General features: G+C 52.5%; 1 protein-coding gene across 6 annotated transcripts in view; it reads right to left on the bottom strand.

Moving 5' to 3' along the window:
* Positions 1-25,723, bottom strand: part of TSPAN9 (tetraspanin 9) — a 204,249-nt gene that overhangs the window by 64,729 nt on the left and 113,797 nt on the right. For 5 of the 6 annotated variants that reach the window (XM_030321446.1, XM_030321445.1, XM_030321444.1 and 2 more), the window contains one exon: positions 21,678-21,757. In XM_030321446.1, the coding sequence (XP_030177306.1) occupies positions 21,678-21,740 (63 nt within the window). In that variant the 5' untranslated portion in view covers positions 21,741-21,757. Of the gene's footprint in view, positions 1-21,677; positions 22,014-25,723 lie in introns of those variants that run through there. The other variant, XM_030321443.1, reaches the window with a different exon arrangement.

Below are 25,723 nucleotides of genomic sequence, written 5' to 3'. Positions count from 1 at the left end.
CCTCAACAACCCCCTGGGGTAGGCTGTGTGTCACGGTCAGTGTTCACAGTGGAAACAAAGTGAGTCCAGAGAGACTAAGGAATCTCATTAGATCATCGTCAAACTGAGGCTGTGACTCTGGGCTCATGTCCCCACCACAGCCACTAGACTATCTGCCCCCTGGCCTGCCAACAGGAAGGAAAACCACCTGTAAAATCCTTGTCCCCAGCACATCACTCTCCATTCAAGGCCCGTGCTTCGCAACAACAGAACCTAGACAGCCAGGAAGGGTGGCAGTCTGTCTGGCTGAGTGGCCCTGACAGCCAACACGCCCACCCTGGCTCCCTGTGCCTCTGGATCCCTCCTTTGGGGGTCCCAGCTATATTCCAGGACATGGATTGCCAGGGGGTGAAGGAAGAAGAGAAATATCAGGTTGTTTTTTTAATGACCCAGATTCCAGCCAGATGCATTTGTTATTGGCAGCGGAGAGCCAGCGGAGCTAAGAACACAGGCAGCTGGCGATGTCTTAATCACTGCGGAGAGGAAGGGACAGGCAGGCTCAGCCCCTGGAGCTGGCTACCTGAGGCTCTCTGCCCGCGTCTGCCCCGCCCCTCCAGCTGTCCCTGCGCCTTTGCCTTTCGTTCCCCTTATTCCTTTTCCTCTCCTTCTCCCTGCTTAGGTTCTGCTTTTGTCTTTCCTAAGTGGGGCACCCAGTCTCCCCATAGGCATGCCTCGGCCCCACCAGCAAGGCCAGGTGGGACATCTCTGCCCACCCAGGTCCCTGGCTGGTCTGGCTAATGCAGACCCCAGGGGCCTCCTCCAGGGCCTTCTTTTGTGAGCTCAGTAAGAGGTTTCAACTCTAGTTTAAACATTGTGTCCCTAGAGACCATCCTAAAAGCATAGAACAGCCCACCTTCGATTTTCTCCCCCATCTCTGGCTGAGAGAGCTCCAAGCACTCAGCAGCTGGGAACCCATTCCTCATCTGTCCATCTCTCCCTGCCCTGCAGGAGGCTGGGGGAGGGGGAAGGGGCGAGAGGGACCGAATGACTTGCCTCATTCCACTGAGGAGAAAGCCAAAACAAAGCCTAGAGAAAATAAGGGCCCAGCTGAGGAAGTGGGGGCTGAGAACAGAAACAAAACACCTACACCCTAATTCTGAACACATGTTCCCTATTTCGCTCTGCCAAGGAATATGGCTACACTACCCCAGCCAGCATCACCTGTCCATACGAGCCTCACCTGACCCGAAGACACCCATCACTTCATACAGTGTTTCCATTACTCCATGAACCAACCTAGAGAGTAGACCTATTATTGTCCCATTTTACAGATGAGGAGGTCAAGGCTCAAAGAGTTAAGCACCTTGTCAGGTCCATACAAACAGTAAACAGTAATGCCAAGAGACAAACGCACTGCCTCCAGAGCCAGTGATCTTTACACATATTACCTTTCACTTCCCAAACCAGGCAGCCTGAGAAGCCTGGCAGAAGGGAAGGGGCAGGGAATCGCATGCTGGGAGGCGGGAGTGAAGGGTGGCTACAGGGATGCAGACAGGGGCGGCTGAAGCCAGGGGCAATTAGTCTCTGTGGGGTCTGATTTTCTTCTCCCCTCCCAAAGAAAAAGACCTCGTCCAATTTCCTGACATAAGCGAAAGGGAGAGAAACATGTCTGCACAAGAGCACAGTGTCTGGAACGAGGCTCACCCCTCACTCTCCTCTCAAAGACCAGGCCGTCCGCCACACCGGGGCCCCTCACTGGTGCCTCAGTGATGCAGACAGACGGTCATCAGGGACATCAGGTGTTGGGTGTGGTGGTGTTGTTTTTACTCCTCCCCCACCTTCCTTCTCCCATCACCTAGAACGCAGAAGCTAAGTCCAACCTCCGACTGAGTCCGTGGACATCTCCATCAGGGGACCTATGACTGCCTCCCCAGAAGGGCTCCCAGGTGTGCCCTCCCTCCTCAGTCCCAGCATTCAATGTCAGGAGGCATCAAGTCAGGGGCAGTGTGGAAGGTTCGTCTACTTAGTTATCTCCTAAATACAGCGAGGTGAAGGGAACCTGGAAGGGAGAGAGGTGTGAAGAGAAGTTTGGGAACACCAAACAGAAAAAGACAAGGAAAAATACTCTAGTAAATTAAATATAAATAGCAAAGCAAGAGGCTGCCCTCTGAGAGGTGTCTCTCAGCCCTCTGCCCCCTTCCCCATTTTCTCCAGCCCTTTCTCCAACCACGTTCAGAAGTCCACTCTGGCAGCTTTGCCTTCCCCGGGATGGTGGGCCCTTCAGGTAATGGCCTGGCCTGGAATTTCACAAGGGTCCTGGGAGCCTATGGTAGGCCCAGACAGAAGCAAGGGGCCACGGGTGTCTGTGTCCAAAGGCTAGAGGTCAGGGCCTTGGCAAAGGAGGTGCACACTTCCCCAGGACACCTGCAGTTCTGTGGAGAAACCAGCCCACAAGTCTACTCGGGAAGCTGAGAAGGGTCCACGTAGCCTGGAAGCCAGGCCACATCCTGACTACATGTAATTCAAATGGGTTACCATGCCCACTCGGGCACTCTGGGTTCCAGTGCATTCCATGACAGCCAAGAAGGCTTTGTTTATTCCCCATCTGACTTGGGCCCTCAATATAACCCCTTCTCTCTCTACAACTCAGTCTCCCTAAAAGCAAAATAAGGCTGTTGACACTCTGGTAAACCTCCCCGAGGAGAAAATGTCCTTTGGGAGACAGTATACAATACTGATCACAGGGAGGACTGAAGCTGCCCAGACCCTTGCCTCCAGGCCGACTCCCCTTAACCAGGCTGAGTGCGTGGGGTGGGGGTGGACATCTCTGGCGGAAGCAAAGGAACTGCTCACATCTTCGGTGTGCATCCACAGTGGTGTGGGTGAATGTGAGCACTCTGCTCGTGCCCTGCCCCCAAAACCTACTTCCACATCTCCATGCTTAAAGCAGAAACCAGTAGGCTTTGTCCCTCAGAGGATGATTGGCCTGGCTTGAGTATCCCCACAGGGCAGATAAACCCAAGCAAATTCGCTCAAACTCCTGTCAATCAAAGTGCCAGACTTACAGGCTCAGAGACCAGCCCCACAGCCCAGTGGGGGAAGGGCCTCCCCAGAAGATCCCCGGCCAGCACAAGATTCTTCCTTGGCAGAGCTGAGGTCACCACGGCCCTGAGAAAGGGCAAGGCAACGGACCGGGTACGCAGTGGGTCTGACGGATCAGCCACTGAGAAAATGAAACCAGCTCTCTGTGATCTGGAGACACAGGTCATCTTAGTAAACCCCTAACCAAAGGAATGAGCCTGAACAAGCCACACAGAGCAGTCCTAGATGAATCTGGAGGGGCATTTGTAGTTCCTACCCAGACAAGCCATTTTCTCCGCACTGACCCGCTACAGAACTTTGGGAACGCTGGAAGGGGCCCCCTCCCGCCACCACACTCCCTGGACAGTCATGAGTGGGCTTGCCAGGGTGTCAAGCATGGTGGGATGCCTTGGCAGGCAGCCTGCAGGAGCCGGAATCACGCACTTTAGTCACACATGTACGGTGGCCACCTGGATGGAGAAATATGTCCGGGAACAAACCACTGTGCAACTTTACGGCCCACTTGGAAACGGGAAGGCAGGAAGGTGGTGGCAGAAACAGACACAGAGAGCGACGGGCATTAACAAAAAGAAACGACACAGTAATCCCAATTTACAGAGCGCCACCCTACACAGACTTCAGAGGACTGTCTCGATGTACCCGCCTGACAGTTCTTTGACAGGTTCCTTGACCGGTTGGCCAGCCAAGTATTCAGGTTTATCCCCATTTTACAGATGAGAAATTGAAGTCAGAGATCATCACAGGGGGAGCCGTGGCAGAGTTGTGAGGGGCACCCACACTCCTGGTACAGGCTTTTTCCATGCTGCCCCAGGGGCCTTCTAACAAAGTCAGAGTAAAGGACAGGCCCAGGGGCTCTGGGCCAGAAGGGGAGATACAGCCAGAGACGGCAAAGAGCACCCAATGTGTGTGCTATCCAGTTGAGGACACCCACCCTGCTGACCCTCACACCGCAAGGGGAGGGGCAGACAGACTCCTGAATTCATGATTAAGCAGCCCATTGAAGGGACAGCATCCCCAGCTTGGAGCCTTGAGTTTAGTGGGGTTGGGGGGACTGCTGTTTGTTTTCTCAAAGGGTGGCAGCTGGGGGCACAAGGTAGGGCCACAGGACAGGGAGGCAGCTGGTGTTGGGACTGCCCCAGATAGAGGTGGGCGGTAAAGAGGGGAGAGATAGAGGCGGGAGGCATCTTGGTGCAAGGGAACAGCGAAGACACTGTTCAGGGGACTTAGGGGAACGCAGGAAGGGAAAAGAAAGCTCTTCCTAACGATGAATGCTGGAGGGCGGAATTGGAACAATTGTAATTAAGGCTTCTAACAATAGGAAGGGAGCCGAGACAGTTCTGTGTGTCAAACAAGGTGCTGAGCTCCTCTCCTGCAGTGAGGGTGCTTAATAAAGCGGCCCACCCCTCATTACCTGCTTGGTGGGTGACAGCCCTCTCGGGTGGGGGTGGGGGCCAGGCAAAACCAGCTGACTGCTGTGGCTGGCCCCATCTCCTGCTCAGACCCAGCCACGACCCTGAGGCGGGAAATGGGAAGCAGGGGAGATTCTCTGCCTGCCACTGAGCAAGGAAACCAAGGTCCAGGGAGTCAAAGCCCATTGGGGAACGTTCCGTCTGGAACCCGGGAGCCCCTGTGCCTGCACCCAGCATGTGAGCCTCCAGGCAGAGCAGAATCTGGGGCAGTTTTGTGAGCTTCAGGCAGCGAGTTCAAGCACACCAAGGACACACCTGGCCCTGCTAGGTGGGTCCTCCCTCACTCTGGACTGTTTCCCCACTTGTGAGATACAAGGAATCCTCCTTGTTCCCTCACTCTACCAAGGCTACTGTGAGGAAAGGAAAATAAGGTATCTCAAGAATCATCAGCTCTTTAAAAACACAAAGGGAGCAAAAGAAATGTGTAAAAACGCAGGATGTCAGAGCCCAAAGGGACCCCAGAGATGAGCTGGTTCAAGTCTGTCATTGTCCAGATGTGGGAACTTAGGCCCAAAAAGGGGGAGTAATTTGTCCAGGGTCACACAGCCAGTGAGCAACACAGCCGGAACTAGAACTGAGGTGTTGGCACCCCATCCCCTGCTCTTTCCCGCTCTGCCACCTTCATCCCAAAAGCAAACTGAGAATTAGCTGTGTATGTCTTGCGCGAAACGGGATTCCGGCATTTCTACAAATGGGGAGGAAATGCAGGATTCATGGCTGGGCACACCAGAATTTTGCAGGCTGCTGGAGGGGCCATCCAACCTACCGTGCCCCCCAACAAGTTCTGAGGAGCCCCCAGCCAAAAAGGAAGAGAGAAATCAGCAATGCCGAGAATCTTGTCAATCTTCCTCCTACAGCTCCTGATTCAGACCCGCCACCCTCTACAGAGCGGCTTTTATGAAACATGCACTTTTCACACAGACTCCCCTCCTCCCACCAGGCAGGCTGAGAAAGGGGCAGATGAAGGGGGGCTTGAGGCAGAGAGGGGGAAGGGGGCCCTCGCGCCCTTCTCTTTGGCTGCCATAAATGGTAACAAATCAAGCACCTTGTGCGCTCAGCTCTTCCAACAGCATCAACTTCCTCCCCCCCACCACCCTCCTGAGGGTCCCCCAACCTCCTCCCCACCAGGCCCCCAGGCCTCAGGGACCGGTCATGGTGGGTGTCCTAAATGGCTCAGACATCACAGAGCTCTGGCCCAGAACCCAGGCTGACACGCTGTCACTCTGATTTGGGTCTCATGAGCTCTTGCCCACAGGCAGGGGAAGCCTCCCTTGAGTGGGTGGGGGGCACAGTCAGGCCTCAAAACACACCTGACCTCCTGGAGAGAACACACTGGGGGCTGCCCCTCAATGAATGGAGCACAGAAGGCTCCGGGTCCTTCCGCCAGCCACCGCAGTCTCCTTAGACCCCCCTGCCAGTACAGCCGGGTTCACCACGTCCTCCACACCTCAGGGTGTTACACAGACCTTCCACCCAACGGTCTCTACACTCTGCCAGGTACCACCCAAAGTACTGTTTTTAAAGGGGTCCCCAATGATCAGCAAACTTTTCTACCAAAGCAATTCCTTGCCCACCACAATCTGGCTCAAAACTCTCTTGCATTAGCCCCTTTCTCTGGCTTCAAATATCACCTCATTTTTCCTGCCCTCACCTCCTCCATCATCCCCACCACCCCCTCTGCTCGTCCAGAAGCCCTTTGCCTAGCTGTCCTCTTGCCCCTTCCCTGCCGTCTCCCCAGGCACACATCTTCCATCGCCTGGGCCCTCAGGTCTTCTCCTCTCTGCCCTCAGATACTCCCTGAGGTGCCTGCTCTGCTCAGAAGACAGACGGCAGGTGCTGGACACGAACATCCTGACACCGCCCTCCATGGTCAGGACAGCACTTAGCATCGTGCGGGGCACGGCAGGTACTCAATCCGTACTGTCCCTTCCATCCCAGGGAGGTGCCCTGATGCGCACCTGTTGGAGGAACACCTTCTCCTCCACGCTAGCCTCATTCATCAGGTCTGTACACATGGCCACAGGGAGCCTGAGGGCTAGGTCCTGCTCCAGGCCCTCATCGTGCTGACCACATTCAGGCATGCCTGAAAGGCCATCCCGCCTCCTCACCGTGTGGCTGAATACCATTCTTTTGTCAAGGATCAGCTCAAGTCCTGTCTCTTGCGCAGAGCCCTCCCTGTCCACCTGGCCTTACACTGGAACCACTTGGGGCTACCACAGCTCACACTTTCCGGAAGCCAAGGCAAACAGGAAGCACGTTTATGTGATTACGTAAGAAAATATATAACATTTATAAGTGCCCACTACACGTGAGAGGCCATGCACAGGAACTCTGATTGACATTAGTTATTCAATAAGTCCCCACTGCCTTGTAATACTGGATGGGGAGCCCACGGGTCGCACACTGATGATGTCCATAAAATGCATGAAACTTGGTCTGGCTGACTGCACGTGTGGGCTCCCTGTGGCATGCTACACTGCCTTATCATACACCCTTGTGACAGTAGTTGGCTCTTCCCAGCTAGACTACAAGCCTCTCTAGAGCAGGAACAGAGGGAGCTCTTATTCCTCTACAATGTGCAGCATGAGGTTAGCAGACCATAAGCACAACTCAAGACTCACTGGCTGGTCACGGAGAACACATTTTTGGGAATTCAGAGACTTAGGACTGGGGAATGTCAGGAAACTCCAGGGCAGGGCTGAAAAGTAGCTGCAGCACCGTGGGCACGCCCTCCCTAGAGCATCAGCAGGCCCTTCCAGCAGACCCAAGGGCACTCACCAGGGGTGGGCATGGAAAGGGGCTGACACAGTGGAATCCATATGCATGGTTTGCTGGGAGATGCCTCAAAGGCGTCTTAGCTCTGGGGAAGCTGGAAAACCAAGCTACCTACCTACCCCTGAGCAACTCAGACATACCAAGATGACACAGCCAGGCACAGAGAGATCAGAGGAGCACCACGGCTGCCGAATCTCCCCCACACAGGCGGCCAGGATGGCCACACAAACACAGCAAGAGCTGCTGGATGGGGGTGGGGAGGTCTCAGCCTCCCCATCTACTCCTGACCTCTCTCCCCAGGAGGTGGGGAGGACACTTCCAGGGGATGAGCAAATCCTAGCAGTGGCACCTGGCATTTGGGGGCCAAACACTTTAGCACACATCTACCATTTCTGCCTCTGCCCCTTCTTTTAGTGTCAGCTCCCCTGTTCTCCTTTGGGGAATTCTCTTCTCCCCACTGCATACAGCCGTGTCCCATCAATCAAGGTGCTCTGCTCAACCCTGGCCAAGGATGGGCTCATGACCAGTCAGACCCTCTGTCCTAGAAGTCAATTCCTGAGCAGTGGGCCCCAACGGCCAAAAACTGACAGAGTCGACATGACCAGGGTCATCGTTACCTCATGGTAACGACACCCCAGAGCAGCTCTGGCTTCTGTCCTTGTGTGTGGCCTGTTGCTTGGCTTTCCTTTTAGCCTGTGAGCTAACCTTGTCTCTCCATAGATACTGAAAGATCCGTACATAGAAACACAGGAGTGCAGAGAGCAGAAGGAAAAAGAAAGCCGGGCCGGTGCATGGCCAAATGCTAAACAACTGCTGGGCCGAGGTCACAGAGATAAATAAGTCAGGTCTCTGTGTTCTGGAGTTTGCCATGGTTGGTGTGTGATGCTTGCCATCTATGAGCCCCACAGTCCATCCAGGAAATGGGTTGCTTAAAATGAGGATACCAGTTTATACCCAAGGTCACACACACTTGCGGGGAATCTAACTAAACTGACATATTCATTTACAATGGACCCTTGAACAACACCAATCTCCCCACGGTTAAAAATGTGCATGTACATCAATCTACACTTATTCAAATATGTTGCCAGAACTCAAAGATCTTCCTAAGAGACGTGTCTTTCCAGGGTGTATTAATTACAGTACATTGTAGTTATTACTTTCTTTCATAGAAATATTACCCATATGGAACAAAATGCTATTATTAATAAAAATGTATTTTACACATGTGTAAAAAAAAATCTGCACCTAACTTTTGACTCCCACAAAACTTAACTACTAATAGCCTAATGTTGACTAGAAGCCTTACGGATAACATACACAGTTGATCAACACATATTTTGTATGTTAAATGTATGTATCATATACTGTGTTCTTACATTAAAGCTAGAGAAAATATTAAGATCATCATGAGGAAAATACATTTACAGTATTGTACTGGAAAAATATCTGCTGTGGACCCACACAGCTCAAACCCATGTTCAAGGGTCAACTGTATATATAAATATAGAGACACGTATTCACACTATAAAAACATTTCTAAACATTTATGATGTATATTCATACACATTTATATATACACGTGTCTTACGTATGTCTGTATACACGTGTGCACACGTACACGTATATATATGTGTCAACATGTGTCTGTTTGTGTGTGTTTGGGGCAAAGGGGAGCTCTGAGAACTTACAAGTTAGGTACCTAACAAAAACCTTTAGGCCCCACAATCCGTGCTACTCAGGGACTCGTCACACAGAGACACACACCTTCCGACTGCCCCCAACCCCACTCCTTCTGGCTTTGACTGGCAAGTGTCTCTCCTCTGGCGTATGGGGTCCCAGTCCCAAGACTCTGAAAGGGCACCCCCAGCCCTAATCCTGGGGGAGGACAAGCAGTGGGCAGGGCCACATGGAACCCCTGGTTGGGCGCATGGGACCGAGCCCACCATGTCCAAGCAGGGTTGCATCTTGGGGTTCTGTTCTGAGGTGGCTGGCAGCTCCCCTCACATACAGCCACAGGCTCTGACACAGAAATACAATTAAACCCCCGCTCCCTGTGGAGAAAGAGGAACCCTCTTGCACTGCTGGTGGGAATGCAAACTGGTGCAGCCTCTCCAGAAAACAGTGCGGAGGCTCCTCAAAAAATTAAAAATAGATCTAACCTATGACCCAGCAATAGCACTGCTAGGAATTTACCCAAGGGATACAGGAGTGCTGATGCATAGGGGCACTTGTACCTCAATGTTTATAGCAGCACTTTCAACAATAGCCAAATTATGGAAAGAGCCTAAATGTCCATCAACTGACGAATGGATAAAGAAGATGTGGTTTATATATACAATGGAATACTACTTGGCAGTGAGAAAGAATGAAATCTGGCCATTTGTAGCAATGTGGATGGAACTGGAGAGGGTTATGCTAAATGAAATAAGTCAGGCAGAGAAAGACACATACCGTATGTTTTCACTCATATGTGGATCCTGAGAAACTCAACAGAAGACCAGGGGGGAGGGGAAGGAGGAAAAAAAAGTTACAGAGAGGGAGGGAGGCAAACCATAAGAGACTCTTAAATACAGAGATAAACTGAGGGTTGATGGGGTGCAGGGGAGAGGGGAAAATGGGTGATGGGCATTGAGGACGGCCCTTGGGATGAGCACTGGGTTTTGTATGTAAGCCAATTTGACAATAAATTATATTAATAAAAAAAAGAATAAATGTTAAAAAAAATTTTTTTAAAACCCACTTCCTCATCTCCTTTTCTGCCAAAGGACAAATCTAATCATACTTTTCCCTTCACAGGCTCTTCCCACTTCTCCCTCACATCAGAAATCATTTCTCAGGCCATCCCACTAAATTTCTAACTCCACAATAGGAAGGGAAACTGAGGCATAGAGAGACAGATGGAATTTTTCGAGTGCTCATCACTCATCACGCAGTGACCAAGAAACAACACCAGGGCCTACCTAGAACCAGATCACAGGGCACCAAAGCCCATGAGTCCACAGCACCTCTGGAAATGAATGCAATGGAGGCAACAGCATTTTCCAGAGTCCTGGGGGAGAGTGCTGTGTGTGCTATAAAAAAAGCACTGATAAACCACTGCTCAGGGAGACACCCACCAAGGGCTTGCTGCAATAAGGCTGGTGGTCACAGAGCCGCCTTCCAAGGTAGTGAGTATGTGTGGCTGTATGGGTCCTGTTTGGCTACACGGGATACTCCAGGTGGGGGGCCAGTATGGCTCCCCCCACAGCATGGAGCCTTTCCTTTAGATAAACCCCAATCATATTTAAAGGGTATCACCTGCCAAAGGCATCCCATGATGAGCCCACCCAAGCCCCCTTTACCTAGCACTTCTGGGCCGTTCAGCCAGCCCACAGACCAACACACATTAACTGAGCACCAATCATGAGCAAGCAAGGCACAGATAAGATGAAGGCCCCTCACGCTCACCTCTTCCTGCTCATGGCCTTGGATGACAATGCCTTTAGCCTCAGTGTCCTCATCTACACAGCGGTACCACTGCCCACTCGAGGTAGCTGCAAGGATTTCAAGTTCCTAGAAGATGCTAGCAGAGTGGGGGAACAAGATACAAAATATAAAAGCATGGCCATATGGTTAGAACAGTAAGCCCTGCCAGAGGGCCTGGGTGGCTCAGGTCATGATCTCATGGTTCATGAGTTCGAGCCCCAAACGGGGCTTGCTGCTGTCAGCACAGAGCCCACTTTGGATCCTCTGTCCCCCTCTCTCTCTGCCCCTCCCCTGCTTGCACTCTCTCTCCCCCTCTCTCTCCTTCTCAAAAAAAAGGAAGAACAGTAAACCCTGCCATGATGAGATGAGTAGAATCTGAAATATTTAATAGCACAGTGGAGGGTCATGCTTTTCGGAAGCTGTGAAGAAAACAGTCTTCATTCTGGGGCACTCGCATAAAAAGCACAAAAACAGATCATGAAACCTAGACTGTACACAACTGACTACCCACTAATCTGAGAAAGGCCCTGACAATCACTAGGTGGTCATCTCCTGACCCATTTCTGTTGGGGCTGGGACTGGGGGAGGGAAGGCACAAATCACCAAGGGGTCACATCCAAATATGCATAACACTGGTCCTGTTATCGCAGGGTTGCACCGCACCAAATTGGAAGCACAGATCCAAGAAAAACACAATCTGAAGTTAACAGAGGAAAGAGCTGGATCAGGATGACCTCCCAGAGTTAGTCATAAAAAGAATATGGGCTCTGAACCCAGGTTCAAATCCCAGTTCTGTCACTTTCCAGCTTAGTGATCTGGGGCAAAAATCCCTAACCTGCCAGAGCTTCCAACTCCTCGGAGGCAAAATGAGTATAAACCTACCTCTTCTCACCAGGTGCTGTGGAGGGCAGATAAGGTAACAAAGTTAGGGAAGTGTCCAGCACAGCACCTGGCCAACTGCTCAGCCCCACCACATCATGAGGAGGAGTGGCTGGAAGGTGCCCCCTTCACCATCCTCGTGTGCACAGGAGTTCTGCTCAGCCCCACCACATCATGAGGAGTGGCTGGAAGGTGCTCCCTTCTCCGTCCTTGGGTACATAGGAGTTCTGCTGGACTCTGAGGGGAGGAAGGGGTGGTGTCAAAGGACGGAAGATCAAAAGTCTCGACATAACAAAAGCTGTGTAAGAGCTTCATGGAGAACACTATGAGACTTTACAGAAAGACATTAAAGAAGGCCTAATATATGAAGTATACCATGTCCATGAATAGAAATACATGCCTAGAATACAATTTATATTCATAACTGGAAATTAAAAAATAGTAATTCTCCCCAAATTGATCAACAGACTCTATGCAAAGCCAATCCAACTACCAACAGGGCTTGCATGAGGGAGGGTGGGGAGAAGAGGTGACTGATCGATGGATTTTTGGTGAAACTAAACAAACTGTCCAAAATTTATGCAAAAGGACAAAGGGCCAAGAACAGCCAAAACATTCTTGAAAAAACATCAGATAAGAGGATTTGCCTTACCAGAGATCAAGACTTATTAAAAAGCTATAGTAATTAACACAATGTGGCACAGGGATAAATAGTGCCATGGAAACGGCACAGTTGGCATGACTCATCTGAGGGGAAAGTAAGACTAGCCAATCACTGGAGGCAGGACCACCGATTTGTATATGGGGAAGAAAGAAACTGAGCCCTACCTCACACTACATGGAAATCCGCATGCCAGACATAATAAAGACTTAAATGTTAAAAGAAAAACTTACAGAAATAAATACAGGTTGTCACCTTTAATCATTCACTCGTTCATTAAAAAATTCATGAATGCCTATTATGGTATGACAAGCATGGTCCTATTACAAGCAATGCAAAGAGATCCATAAGATACTATGTATTTCTTGAACAATATGTAAAAAGTACAATCTAACAAAGAAAAGAGACTAGTACATTTGACTACATTATAATAAAGGATTTCTTCTTCTCAAAAGGCCCTATGAAGAAAGTGAAAAGCTAAGCTATAAACTGGAAGATATAGACTGTGTTTGTGGCACACTTAATAGACAACACATTAGCATCCAAAACATAGTAAAACTCCTAAAAAATAGGAACAAACAAGCAACTCAATAGAAAAATGGACAAAAACATAAAACAGGCATTCACAGAAAAGAATGGCTAATAAACCTATGAAAGGATGTTCACTAGTAATCAGAGAGATGAAAATTTACGACATAAGATAGCATTTTACACCCACAGTATTGGAGAATGCCAAAACTTCCCATTGTCAACTGACATTCCACTGGTGGAAGTGTCAACGATACATCCACTTTGGAGAACAATGTGGCATTATCTGGAAAAGCTGAAATGTGCAAATCCTAAAACTTGGCAATTCCACTCCTTGCTATGTACCCTAAAGCAGTTCTCCTGAAACTCTGGTCCATGGAAACGCTTAATACTTCAGAACTTTATAGCAATTTGATGCTTCCAGAACATTCACATGCATTGTCAATGACTGTCTGGATGTAGGTGAGTCACCTGTGGTTTGAGCTGAGAAACCCTGGCCTATGCACACCAGGAGCCTTGTACGAGAATGTTCACAGAAGCATGTTTTTAAAAAAGGAAATAATCCAAATGCTTATTATCAGAAGAATGATAATGGAATACTTTAGAACAATAAAAATAAGTGGATGATGGCCACACACATCAACACAAATGAATCAATAAACACAACACTGAAGTCTTAAAAATTCAGATGATTCCATCTATCAAAAGTTTAAAAACAAGCCAAACCAAATGATGTGGTGTTCAAGGATGTTTACGTATGTGGAAAAACCACAAAGAAATAGACCTAACACAAAAGGATCCTGGTTCTCTCCAGGGGACAGGTTGGGGGCACACTCGGGAAGGGGCACACAGAGGCTTTGTGGGTAGAGCCAGTGTTTTATTTCTTTTTTAATTTTTTTTAACATTTATTTATTTTTGAGACAGAGAGAGACAGAGCATGAACAGGGAAGAAGCAGAGAGAGAGGGAGACACAGAATCTGAAACAGGCTCCAGGCTCTGAGCTGTCAGCACAGAGCCCGACGCGGGGCTCGAACTCACAAACCAGGAGATCGTTACCTGAGCTGAAGTCGGACGCTTAACCGACCAAGCCACCCAGGCGCCCCATAGTGTTTTATTTCTTAAGCTAAGGAACACATGGGTATGTGTTCCTCATGTAATTGTTTTAAACTATATGCATTTACATATGATTTATTCCACAATTTGAAGAAAACCGTTTTCAGTGACTGTTTTTCTGGTTAGTAAAGTGACCTGGACCTAGAGCCGCTCATCTGCTCAGGTCACAAGCCAAGTGCCCAGCCAGCAGAGTCCAACACTGAGTGACATGTCCTCTGAGCAGCCAGGGCAGAAGGCCCTTAGAGACCCTGCAATACAACCACCGGCCCAGCTGGCCGGCTCCCAGCCTGACTCACCATGCCAGCGACAAAGGGAAGCAGAAGGGTGTGGGCCGCCCCACCTGGGACGGCCAGAGGTAAGTGTACAGTGAGTGTGGCAAGTGCGGCTGCCAGCCCTGGGGTCTGAGACCACACCGCACCCTTCCCCCATTGCCTTCCACTCCCACCCTCCATCCCAACAGACCTGCCTGAACCTCCTGGCTTCTCCATTTCTACCCCACATATCCCTATGATCAGAAGACACTCTGAATGATCCCCAACCTGAAGAGACACCTGGGGCCCCTTGCAGGGCTCCAAAGCCCTGCCCGCCTCTGTCACTCTAGCCCCAGGGCGTGTGACTCTGTTAGAGGGGCTACCTGTTCACATGCTCTCACCGCATGAAGCGCAGTGAGAGTAATGTAACCATAACGGCAGCTGCTAGGCATTGTGTCCAGCATGGCGGCATCCTGCTAAGCAGGATTCCTCCAGGACACATAGATGGCTTCAGCTGGGCCTCATTACAGCCCTGGAAGATAGCTGATACTGTCAAGCATGAGGACATCCAGGCACCTCCAAAACACAGGACCCGTTCCTGGAGACTCTGACTCAGTAGGTCAGTGAATGGGAGGCAGGGAGGCGGAGGGTGGGGGGGCGGGCAGGGGACACGGCCTCTGTTCATGTAAAAAGGTACCTGGTTGATTTGAATCTGTATCCTAGTGAAGAACTGCCAAAGCAGACAGAAGCCACGTCTCTGTTCTCCTCGGCCAGTCACCCTCCAACAGCCACTAAACGGGACCCCCCACACGCACCAGTGCACTAAGCCATCCAACACAAGGAAGAAGCTCTGAAACCCCGCAGCCTTCCCTTCCAAGCGCTTCTCCGGGACTCCTCAGAGCCTTCAAAGCTTGCTGGGGCCCAAGGGAAGAGAAGGCAGAACCCCTCCCCATGGAAGCACAGACTCACTACCTGAAAAGATATTTCAGATATCACCCGAAGCCCCATGACTAGCTAGAGAAGGGTAGGGGGTGAACCTGATCTCTGCCCTGCCCTGCACCCCACCCCACCCCCACCCCAGCCACAGATCTGCTCACCCTCGGGCCCATGTGCCATTTGCAACGTCCCTGCCCCAACCCCCCACTTCTGCTGGCAGATTAGCTTTCAAATGTGAGCAGGGACAAAGCTGGCTCAGAAGACTTAACTCTGCCCGACGGGTTTAGCTCAGCTTCAAAGCTTCCTAACTGGAACCAAATAAGCGGGCACATCGCAGCTGGAAGGGAGAGGCCGGAAGGGGGGAGAGGACAGGGGCATCTCTGTAAGCTGGATTACCTACAGCAACAGCTTGCGGCCTGAGTGACACAGCAAGACCCGTCATGGTGCTCACTGTCGGAAAAACAAAACAGCCCTTTACTCCAGGCCCTAGGGACAAAGTGAAGAGCGTCCACAGACACTGGTGCACACGCCACAGCAGGACAGGGCCACCTCCTCCTCAGAACCCACGCCTCACTCACCGCCCTGGAAGCTGTTCTCAACCGGCACCACCCAGGCAGACACCAGCCTTTGTTTCTCCGGGTTCAGCCCATCTCACGTGTGCAGGAGGCTCTGTGTCTCTTCCCCTGGGCTGCAAGCTCTCCCCGGGCACGGCTCTGGATCAACTCGAGTCTACCTCTCTCCACCTCTATCCGGGCCTGGAACCCCACCCTCATCGATCCAGCAAACTCTTCTCCATCCTTCAAAAGCCAGGTGTCACTGGCTCTACTCTGTTATCTTTGTATCTTTTCTCTACTAAGCAGTATCAATTATTCTATTAAGTAACTCTACTGAACACCTACTGCTCAGAACTGCAACTGTTTACTATAATTGTTTATGTGCCTGACATGTGCCTGACTCGTCCGCCAGCCTCTGAGTAGTAGCTCCAGGGCCTGGCTTACAGCAGGTGCTCAATAAATGCATGCAGTACACACTAGCCACAGTGTATCCTGTCAGCCCTCTCAGAAGAAACAGAAAAAGATACATATTTCACTAGTTCTTTTTTCTAAACTAGAAAACTCCTAAAGGAAACTCAGACTTTTTTCCTCCCCTTTATTTCTGATGGACACAAACATTTTAGAGAGGGAGAGTCAGACAGCCACCATGCGGGGGCGGGGAGACAAAAGGACAAATCAAGCCAGGCCACCTGGAGGCTGGGTCCAGACCTGCTGCTGTCCCTCCCTAGAACGCTGGGGAGGGGGAGAGGGCCCAGCTCTGACCCCTGCCTCGGTAGCCCTGTGTTCAAATGCTTGGTGGAGGACAGGCTGATGACCTCCCGATTCCACGACTTCCTGGCCCGAGAAAGCTGATCTGCTCTATGCAAGCCCAGTCAGCCTGTTCTCACCAACTAGAGGCTCCTGTGCACGCAGCGAGCATTCAGTAAATAGTTGTGGCATGAGTGAATGGGCTCGATTGGGACCCCAACAGCCCAGCAAGCCCCAGAGCCCGCTGCCAAGTTCAGCCAAGGGCAGTCAGGCACATGGAGGCACAGCAGGGGGAGGGCGAGGCCCCCCATCCTCAGAAGAGGTCGGTGTGGTTTTCTGTGCTCTCCACTGGCAGGCCAGCCAAATGGAGGGCAGAACCATGGCCCTTTCCTCAAGGCAGCGACAGCATGCACCCTGTTTCAGCTGGGACTCTCTCCTTTCTCTCCTCTTCCACCCCGCCCCCTCTTGATTGACACCAGTGCTGGCTCTGACACGATTTAAAAATAGATATTAAGACAAGGAAGTTTAATTTTTAATGCTTTGGAAAGGAAGTGAACACGGAGCCGGCATTCATTCCTTCATGGCCATGCTCTGGGGTCTCACCAGGCCCCTCTCCCCCAAACAGAGCCATGCCTGACCCACTCCAAAGGCCTACTTGGAGCCCTCTGGGGAGACAGCCTGATGCCTCACACCTGAGCACTTCAGGAAGCCTCTAAATGCCTCTTGCTGCCCAGCTTAGCTAGTCTCTCGCTTGGAGAGGCCAGGTGCAAACCTGTTTGGACCCTGTTGGGGTCCCCTCAACCCCTCAGCCCACTTCCCACACTTCGCTTTCCAGACAGAAAGCACCACACAGACCCCTGAGACACACAGCCCATCCAGCATCGATTGTGCACAGACCCGTGTCCTGGGCCACCATGGACCAACGGGGAGCCAGGGAGCCCGCAGAGGAACTCATAACACAGCCAAGCCAGTAAAAAAACACATGATGTGACAGGAGAGCCTTAACCCAGTTGCCTGCACCCAGAGGCAAGTGAATGGTCTGTGAGGGGCCAAGCCGCCAAGACCTGACCCCACTTAGGGGAGGTTAATCAGGGCCTCCACCCGGCACCCTACCCATGGCAGGCCGGCCCCAACCTTTCCCCTGCTCCAGCAGGCACACTGAGCACTGCCTCTTTGGCTAATTGGCCTTTATTAAGGGAGCGATCCACAAGGAATAGACTTTCCAGTGGAGCCAGAATGTCACTGCTCTGCCAGCCATGATTTAAAGTGACAGGGCAGCTCGGCCGGCAAGCATGGAAAGTGACCATTATCCTGAGTGGCAATTAGGCCAGCAACCGCAGGCCCACCCCATCCCTCCTTATCAGATAGGAGCTGGATTTGGTTTGGGAGGGTCTGGCAGGGATCATGATCTGCTGTCCCAAGAAGGGGACACGGGCCCCAGCACCCAAAGCCCACGCCTACACTCTCTCTCTCCCCTATGCAGAGTTTAAAGCATCGAGCCTCCTTTGCCCTCCTGGAGGGGCTCCGATTCACTTCATCTCTCCCCAGGGTATTCCACCAGATGGCTCCCGGAGGGCTCAGAGATGGGGCTGACAGAGGGAGCTGCCCCATGGTTTCCACTGCTGGGAGAAAGATCCTGGGGTGGGTTTGATTACCAGTGTACAGGCCCCTTGGGATGGAGAAACTTCTGTCCCAACTCAGGCCTCCTATTCCCTATCCACCAAGAAGCCAGCATTCTCTTCGGCCCCAAGGATCAGGGTGGGGAGCGCCAAGGAAGAGGAGGAGGGGCTCAGTCAGGCATGACCCCTGACTCCTCCTCCCCTAGCCACACCATCTCTAGCAGGCCCTCAGAAATGCTGCCCTGGGTGCCAGCATGGCTAGCACCATCTGGGTGAGGTTGCTGGTACCAGGAGCAGACCTGGACACCACCCCCTCCCCCAGCGGCCTACAAGTCACCTGCCCTTTTCTTGGTGAAGAGGAGGAGCACAGGCCACATAGATCTGCCTCTATCCTGCCCCTGGTGATGTCACCCAGGCTCTCACTGATAGCAATACTCTAGAAGCTCCACCCAGTGGCAAGGAACCAGGATTCTCACGCCTGGGGCTGGGGGGTGCAGTGTGACAGCTGCACCTCTCCTCCACGCTGGGAATCCTCCCAGCGGGCTCTGAGAAGGCAGGGGGGTGTGGCGGCAGTGGTGGGTTTGGAGAACTACCAGGTAGGCTCCAGGATCTATAGGAAGATCTCTATCTATTGATTGCAGACTTCGGTTCAACTCTAATGCCTCAGAAAAGCCTTCTTTTGGGATCTGAGCCACGAGACTAGGAAAAGCGATGGCTACACAATTCCTAACAATTGCTCTGGGTCCCACGGGCCTCGGGCTCTGACCAGCCTTGCATCCCTCCTCACCCTTACCATCTCACTGACCTCCAGCCTTTCTCTTCCTGTATGCATTGGAAGTGAGCAGAAGTCTCCCAGGGGTCCTGCCTCATCAACTACCCCACCTGCCTTGGGCCTAGACACCTTCATTCTTTCTCTTCTGATTTGGCTCTTTCCTCCACTTCTTCTCTATCAGGCCCAAGCACCTGCCTGCAGGACGTCTTTGTTCAAGTACAGTCACCCCATACCCAAATCCTGGCTAACTGCCTGCTATACCTTCTCCACCTCCCAAAGAACCCAGTGGCAAATATTCTCGCACATGCAAGCATCCGTTTCTCTTCTGCTAACTTTCCATCTTTCCTAAGGTCTACATCTTATTTTGTAACTCACATGCTACCAGCATAAAAGAACTGGGTCTTTGAGATTCAATTTCTCCCAGCTCCTGGCATGTCATGGGAATTCTGAAAATATTAAGTAATCAGAAAAGTCAGAGATTCTGAGAGAGAGAGACTCCTTGCCTGGTGAAAGAGGGGTGGTGGGTACCTCCTAATTAGGAAGAGACGGCACGTTCTCTCACTATAACCAAAGAAAAGAAAGCCATTCCATCAATCAGCTCATTAACCTCTGCCAAGCTTTTAAGGGAAGATGAAAAGAGCCCTTGTCACCCCACAGTTAAGTTGCTTAGGAGAGCCTTCATCACAGGCAAGTTGGAGAACTAACTTCTCTTCCCTATCAAGTGGGACTCCCCACCACACAACAAGATGTGGTTTCACCACCCTGGCCCACCATTCACTCACTCACAAACATAATGAGTGCCTACTACGTGCAGTACACAGCCCACTGTGCCAACCTGTGAGAGAGGAGGTCCCTAAACCAAGCCGGGACCATTCTGGAGAAGGAAGGAGCCACAAGCAGTTATATCTACTTCGACCAGCAGGTGGCGGGGTGGGGGTGGGGAGGAGGGGGGCTGAGTAGGAGGAATTGTTGGCTGAGGCGCTGAGCAACCCCACCAAGGTCTTTCTAGTAAGTGTTAAGATACACAGAGTGGGGCAAAGAAGAAAGGTAGGTTGAGACTATGAACAAGGGCAGAGAGGGAAACTCCATGAAAGCGAGGCAGCATTCATGTAAATCGTAGGCACTAGAGAAATACACACCAGTACTTGGCTGACACGGACACTGGCAAATGAGTCAGAGGACCAGGAGCACTTGCCCAAAGGTGGCCACAAAATCATTCTTGACATTCCAGTGGCTCTGCCCCAATTTCCACAAAACCCTCACCACAAGACAGGTAACGTCCTAACGGCGGTGGCTGGAGGGCCCAGGACCATGCAGACATCCGGGGAAATCCAACTCAAATGATCTCAAACCAGGCTCTTCAGAAGAAAAGCAGCAGCCTATGCCCCAGGCCAGGAAGGGGGCTCCCCCCACAGAGGGAAGGCAAAGATGCAGGCTGCCCCATAACTAATGGGATCAGACATGAGGGAGACCATCACAAGAGCCCCCCCCCCCCCCACAGGAAAGGAAATCCAGTCCTTAAGCGATAAAGCGATTTGCCCAAGGTCACACAAGAAGCTAACACAGAACCAAGACTAGACCCAGTCTTCTTCCCGCCCAGTCCCGAGCTCTCCCCTTCTATGGGAAAAGTCACCCCCCCACACACACCCCCAAAAAAGTTGGTCAGTTAAAGCAGATCACTTCACACGAGTGTTGAACATCAAAGCACAACGGCTGCTACGGAGCTTCACTGTGAATGACTTTCTCCTGCCCCCAGTGCTCTTTCTGGACCATGGGCAGCTGACAGCCTCCAGCAGGCAGGACAGGCCCTGGGGCAGAGCCAAACATCTGTGCTGACTACGTTGGGGCTCTAGTGAAGAAAGGAGGAGGCAGCAGCTGGGATGAACAATTAGATGTGAATTTAAGAAGTTTTCAAATTTGCGTAACTAGTATTTCTTCTGCACACACTCACACGTGTGTGCACGCGGCCCCCAGAGTCACAGAGGATGGAGAACAATTCCAAGCTGCCCCACCCACGGACACCTTCTCTAAAAAATAATCTCTCACCAAGGATAGGGGTGCTCCCTTTGTCCCTTCTAGCCTCTGGGGCTCCTGGAGCTGGAGAGGGCTGGCATTCCATGGTGGGAGCACATGGCCAGCCCGCTCCCTGCCCAGTCCACTGCAATCCCTCAAAAGCAGCTGCCCGCCACCCGATGGCAGCATCCCTCCCACACTCTCCTTTTCCACACAAGCCCTAACTCAGGGGCATATCTGCAGGCTACCAAACGTGTGTCTCTACACTTGGGATAGGGGCTCCTCTCCTCTTCCTGGGACTCACTGAAGGAGTCAGAGGAAGTGACCTCCACTACCCCTCCCACCCCCACCTCATGCCCACAAAATGCTGCAGATCGTATTCTTGTGTATTCAGGAAAAATACAAGAAGAAACTCGAAAACCATCCACACTTGTGCCGGTCTTCCACTCAAGGTCACAGCTGTTAAAAATTCTGGCCCCACACCTATTTCTGCAGGTTACCCAGCTGGAGGCACTTCCAGCATGGGTTTCTTACAGGGGAGGGAGGTGGCAGCAAACTTTGTCAGCCACCTAGGAGTAGAGTAAGTATCTCCTGGAAGACAGGCAAGTTAGAGCCTCCATTCAGCCACCAAGGAGAGAGAAAGGAAGAGAAAGATGAATGAAGGGGGGGGGGAGGACAATTTTTTAAAACCCCCACACTTACCGTTGTGCAGAAAGCAGGGCAATGCAGCAGCCAGGAGGAAGAGGGTATCACGCTAGGATAAGCAACGAAGAGGAGAGGTGGCAAAGGAGAGATAAACGCAAGGACTTACCCAGAATATCAAATTGAAGAGGAACATCATGTACTTCAAGCAGCAGAGGCAGCCTCTGGCCATGTTGCACTTCTTAAATTCTAGGAGAAAAACAAAGGACAGGTCCAGGTAAAACACCACGTACTTGCTGCCTTTGGGTGCATTGTACTTGTCAGTCTTAACGCCAGCCTCGGCGCGGCTCTGGCCCCGCGAGCCCGCGGTGCCGTAGAAGGCGCCGGCCGTGAAGCCGCGGCCGAACGGGCGGCCCGAGGTGGACGGCTTGGCAAAGTCCGAGTCCTTGCTGTCCAAAGATGGACTCCGGTGGATCGAAGAATCCTCGCTACTCGACTTCTCCATGCTCGCGTCGTTCCCGGGGGGCGCAAGGGGCGGGGGGCATCGCTCCCGGAGTGGGACGGAGGGGGCGCCCAAGTCGGGCGCGGGCTGCGGGCGGGCTGGCGGAGCCCTGCACGCCCCCTCTCTGTACCCGGGCGCACTCCCGGCCAGACCCCGTGCTCAGGGGCCGCTGCCTCTCAGACGGCGCCCCGCTCCCAGCCGCCTGGCCCGGGAGGGCTCTGCGGTGCGGCGCGGCTCGGCTCTACGCGCGCTCGCGAACGCTCTCCGGGAACTGGCTGGCCTGCGTAACTTAACGTCTTTGGGGAGGCTGCAATTTGATTTCTCTTTCCAAAGCGTCAGCTCGCCTCCCGGCTGCACCGGCCGCTCCACGCGCGGCACAGGGCGCCAGGATCCAGGTCCCCGGGCACACCTCTCCCTGCCCAGCCCCAGCGCCGAGCCCGACCACTTCGCGGGCGCTCCGCCTCCTCTCGCTCCGCGACTTTGCGGAGCTGCTCGCCGGCCCTGGGCTGCCCGGGCGCGCGGCGGGCCGTGCCGAGGGATCCGCCGCAGCTGCCACCGCTGGGCTTTCCCTGCGAAATCCCAGCCCCGACTCCTGACTCCGAAATTGCCCGGAGCCCCCTCCCCGGGCCCTCGGCCCCGCCCCCTGCTTTGCATTCGACCAATGAGCAGTAGGCCTTACGGGGGGCGGGCAGCCTCCCCCTCCCCAATGACACATTATCTTTAATAGGATTAGCGTTCTGCTGTGTGCCTATACAAGTGCGCCGCGAGCCCTCGCTAAATGTCAAGGGCTCTGGAGCTGGGGGTAAACCAGAACCTTCATCGGAAGGCGCTGGTCTCTTCAACAGGAGAAAGGGGGGCGGTGAGAGAAAGGGAATGGCTGGAGGTACCAACGACCCAAGGAAACCAGAGGAAAGGGCTGGGGAGGACAGGAGGAGGGAGGAAAGAAGCGCGGCACTGTCTAGGTGGCCGCCGCCCCCCCCCCCCCCCACCACCACCACCGTGCACACGGGGGCCTGTCCGACCCCGGGCACACGGTCTCCCTGCTACACACACACGCTTTTGCACACGTGGGTCTAGCTACGGCTTGCAGGGAAAAGAGACCGCAGGGGAGGCGCGAGGTATGGGAAAGGCGCTTGGGGCCTCCGCGGGGCGCGCGCCGCCCTCCCCGCCCCCTCCGCGCGCGCGCGCACGCTCCAGCACACACGCGGCTCCGCGACGCTCCTGCAGCTGCGCGAGGCCCCCCAACCCCCACCGCCCCCGCGTTCCCGGGTGGGATGCGGTGCTGGCTGGGACCACAGCCGGGATGAGAAGAGTAGGTGGCAGAAGTAAGGTCCTGCCTTGCCCCTCTGAATCCTGCCTATGACAGGGTGACGTAGGAGTGCTCTTGGACACAGGCAGAGTCCTCTCCCGTGAGGAGGGCACGAAAGGGGCTGGTCAAGGGAAACAGCACGAGGAATGCTCTAAGGGACTTGGGGAACATCCAGGAGGAGACTTGCATCCCACTGTAAAAAAAAAAAACAAACAACAACAAAAAAAAAAAAAACACGTGTGTCCCCTGGGCTCGTGCAGAAGTCTGCACTGCTGATCTGGGGCTCCCATACTTGGGAAACAAAGAAAACTAGAAGACGTGGGGGGCAAGAAGCCCACCTCTCTTTTCTGCCCCGAGGAAGAGAGTGCTGAGAGCCCCTGAGAGCAGGGCCAAGTATTTACCAAGCTCAGTATCCCAGCACCTAACAGCGGCCTTGGCCTCTAGGAGGCGCTAGACAAGGATGGCTGGAGAGAGGAGGAATTCCGGCCCCTCCGTGGGAGTGGGAGTGTGAAATGTCCACCCTGGAACCCATTAGACATTTATTCCACCTTGCTATGTGCTGAGCATGGGGCCAGGCCCTTGAGGAAACACATAAGGTGTGCTGCTCCCTGCCCTTCAGACACACACAATCTAATCAGGAAGACAGAAGGACATTAATCACCAAGGCGATGGGCAGGAACATAATTGGCTGTGGCCCAGAGGGAGGGGGGCATTAATTCCAACCACAGGGACAGGAAGACACTCCTCACAGGTTGGCTGTGGTGGTCCCATGCTGAGTCTGCACTCTCACTGGCTCACAGCCAGGGTACAAGCACCCCACTTCTCTAGAGGGACCTGCAGTGGTGTTACTATTCTAAGCCCCTTCCCCACTCAGATGGCTGCCCAGCAATGAAAGCTAATGAGCATCACAGCCATGGCACCTTGGTCTCTTGGCTGGGCACAGTGGTCTTCTGGATGCTTTCTACAGATGAGGGGCACGTGTCTGGCTGGCTCCTGACTGAACCCACTGCCACCTGACTGGAATGGCTAATGTCTTTTGTCCTCTTCAGCCCTGACCGGCTCCCACGGGCTCCCGGCTGCCACTCCATTCTCATAACATTACTTCTTTGATGCAGGAGAGATCATTTACCAGCTGGACTGAGAGTCAGGAGACCTGTTTTTCACTCTGAGCTCAATTTTGAGCTGTGTGATCAAGAACAAGGCAGTTTGCCTTTCTGAGCTACCATTTCCTCCTCTTTAACATGGGGATTAATAGAGCCTCCCCCCAAGAGGAGTTGTGAGAATAAACTGAGCTGGCAGGTGTGAGACCAATCTGAGTACCATAAGTAAGCCCTGAGCAAATGCAAGAGCCTGTTATCACTAGTCTCAGAGATTCGGTGGTGTCAGCTAAGGTGCTCCCAGGCTGGCCCCTCTACCTTCTCAACTCTTTCCCCCTTGATTCACACCTTGTTCAGTGAGAATAGCCTCTGCATTGTCTCTGGATCTTCACCTTCATTTCTAAGTGGATTTAGGCCAGTAACTATTTCCTGGTGGGCCAGGGTGAAGGACAGGGTAAGAGAAGAGGAGGCTGCCAGTTAACAGTTCTGCTCACTCCTGGTCACCCTTGTGGGAAAGGCATTGAAGTCCAGGTCGTCTGTCCATTAACAAAGTTCAGTGATGTCCCCTCAGGGCACCTGGCTCAGCCACTATAAGAATAATCAGAGCTTTGTAAGTCCTCATTATATCCCAAGCACCCAGCTTCACACACACTGTAACTCACCGAATCCTCATGACAACCCTACAGAATAAGGATGTTATTATCCCCGTTTTACAGATGAGGAAACGGTATGATTTCAAAGCCCATTTCTTTACTCTCTTGAGCTCTAAACCAAGTTCCCACCCTTGGGAATCTTCCAGTCTAAGAGACAGAATCTAAAAGCACAACAGGGAACCTGAAATTGCATGTTCTGATGAGAGGTCATTAGATAAAAGGATCTTAGGTCAGGGGGAAGCCTTCTGCCCCCACTCCAAGACCATACCTAGAGAAGCCCAAAGTAGAGCGATATAGCACGTTTCATGACAGGACCAGCAAAGAGCGTCCCTTATGTCCCCTGGAGCGAGTATGGACAGGGGAAGAGGAGGCGGGAGGGCATGTCAGGAAGGCATGGGTATGGTACATGCAGGGGGCAGTGAGGAGACAGGCCTGCCTGAAAGTCAAAGTGAGCTACTGTGCACGGCCTTGCATGACACAGGAAAAGTTTGGACTTCATCCTGGAGCTTCCCAAGCAGTGGAGGCACATGACAAAATTGGTGCCCTAGGAAGCCGGGTCTGGCAGCAGCGTGGAGAAGTGAGAAGATCAGCTGCTGTGGTTGTCCCGATTTCTTAATATTTTGGGTACATAAGTAACCACCAGGGATCAAAGGT

This window comes from Lynx canadensis, chromosome B4 (genome assembly GCF_007474595.2).
Source record: "Lynx canadensis isolate LIC74 chromosome B4, mLynCan4.pri.v2, whole genome shotgun sequence".
Classification (NCBI taxonomy): Eukaryota; Metazoa; Chordata; class Mammalia; order Carnivora; family Felidae; genus Lynx; species Lynx canadensis.
The sequence above is the reverse complement of the archived record's forward strand: the minus strand, read 5'-3'. Positions and strand labels throughout refer to the sequence as shown.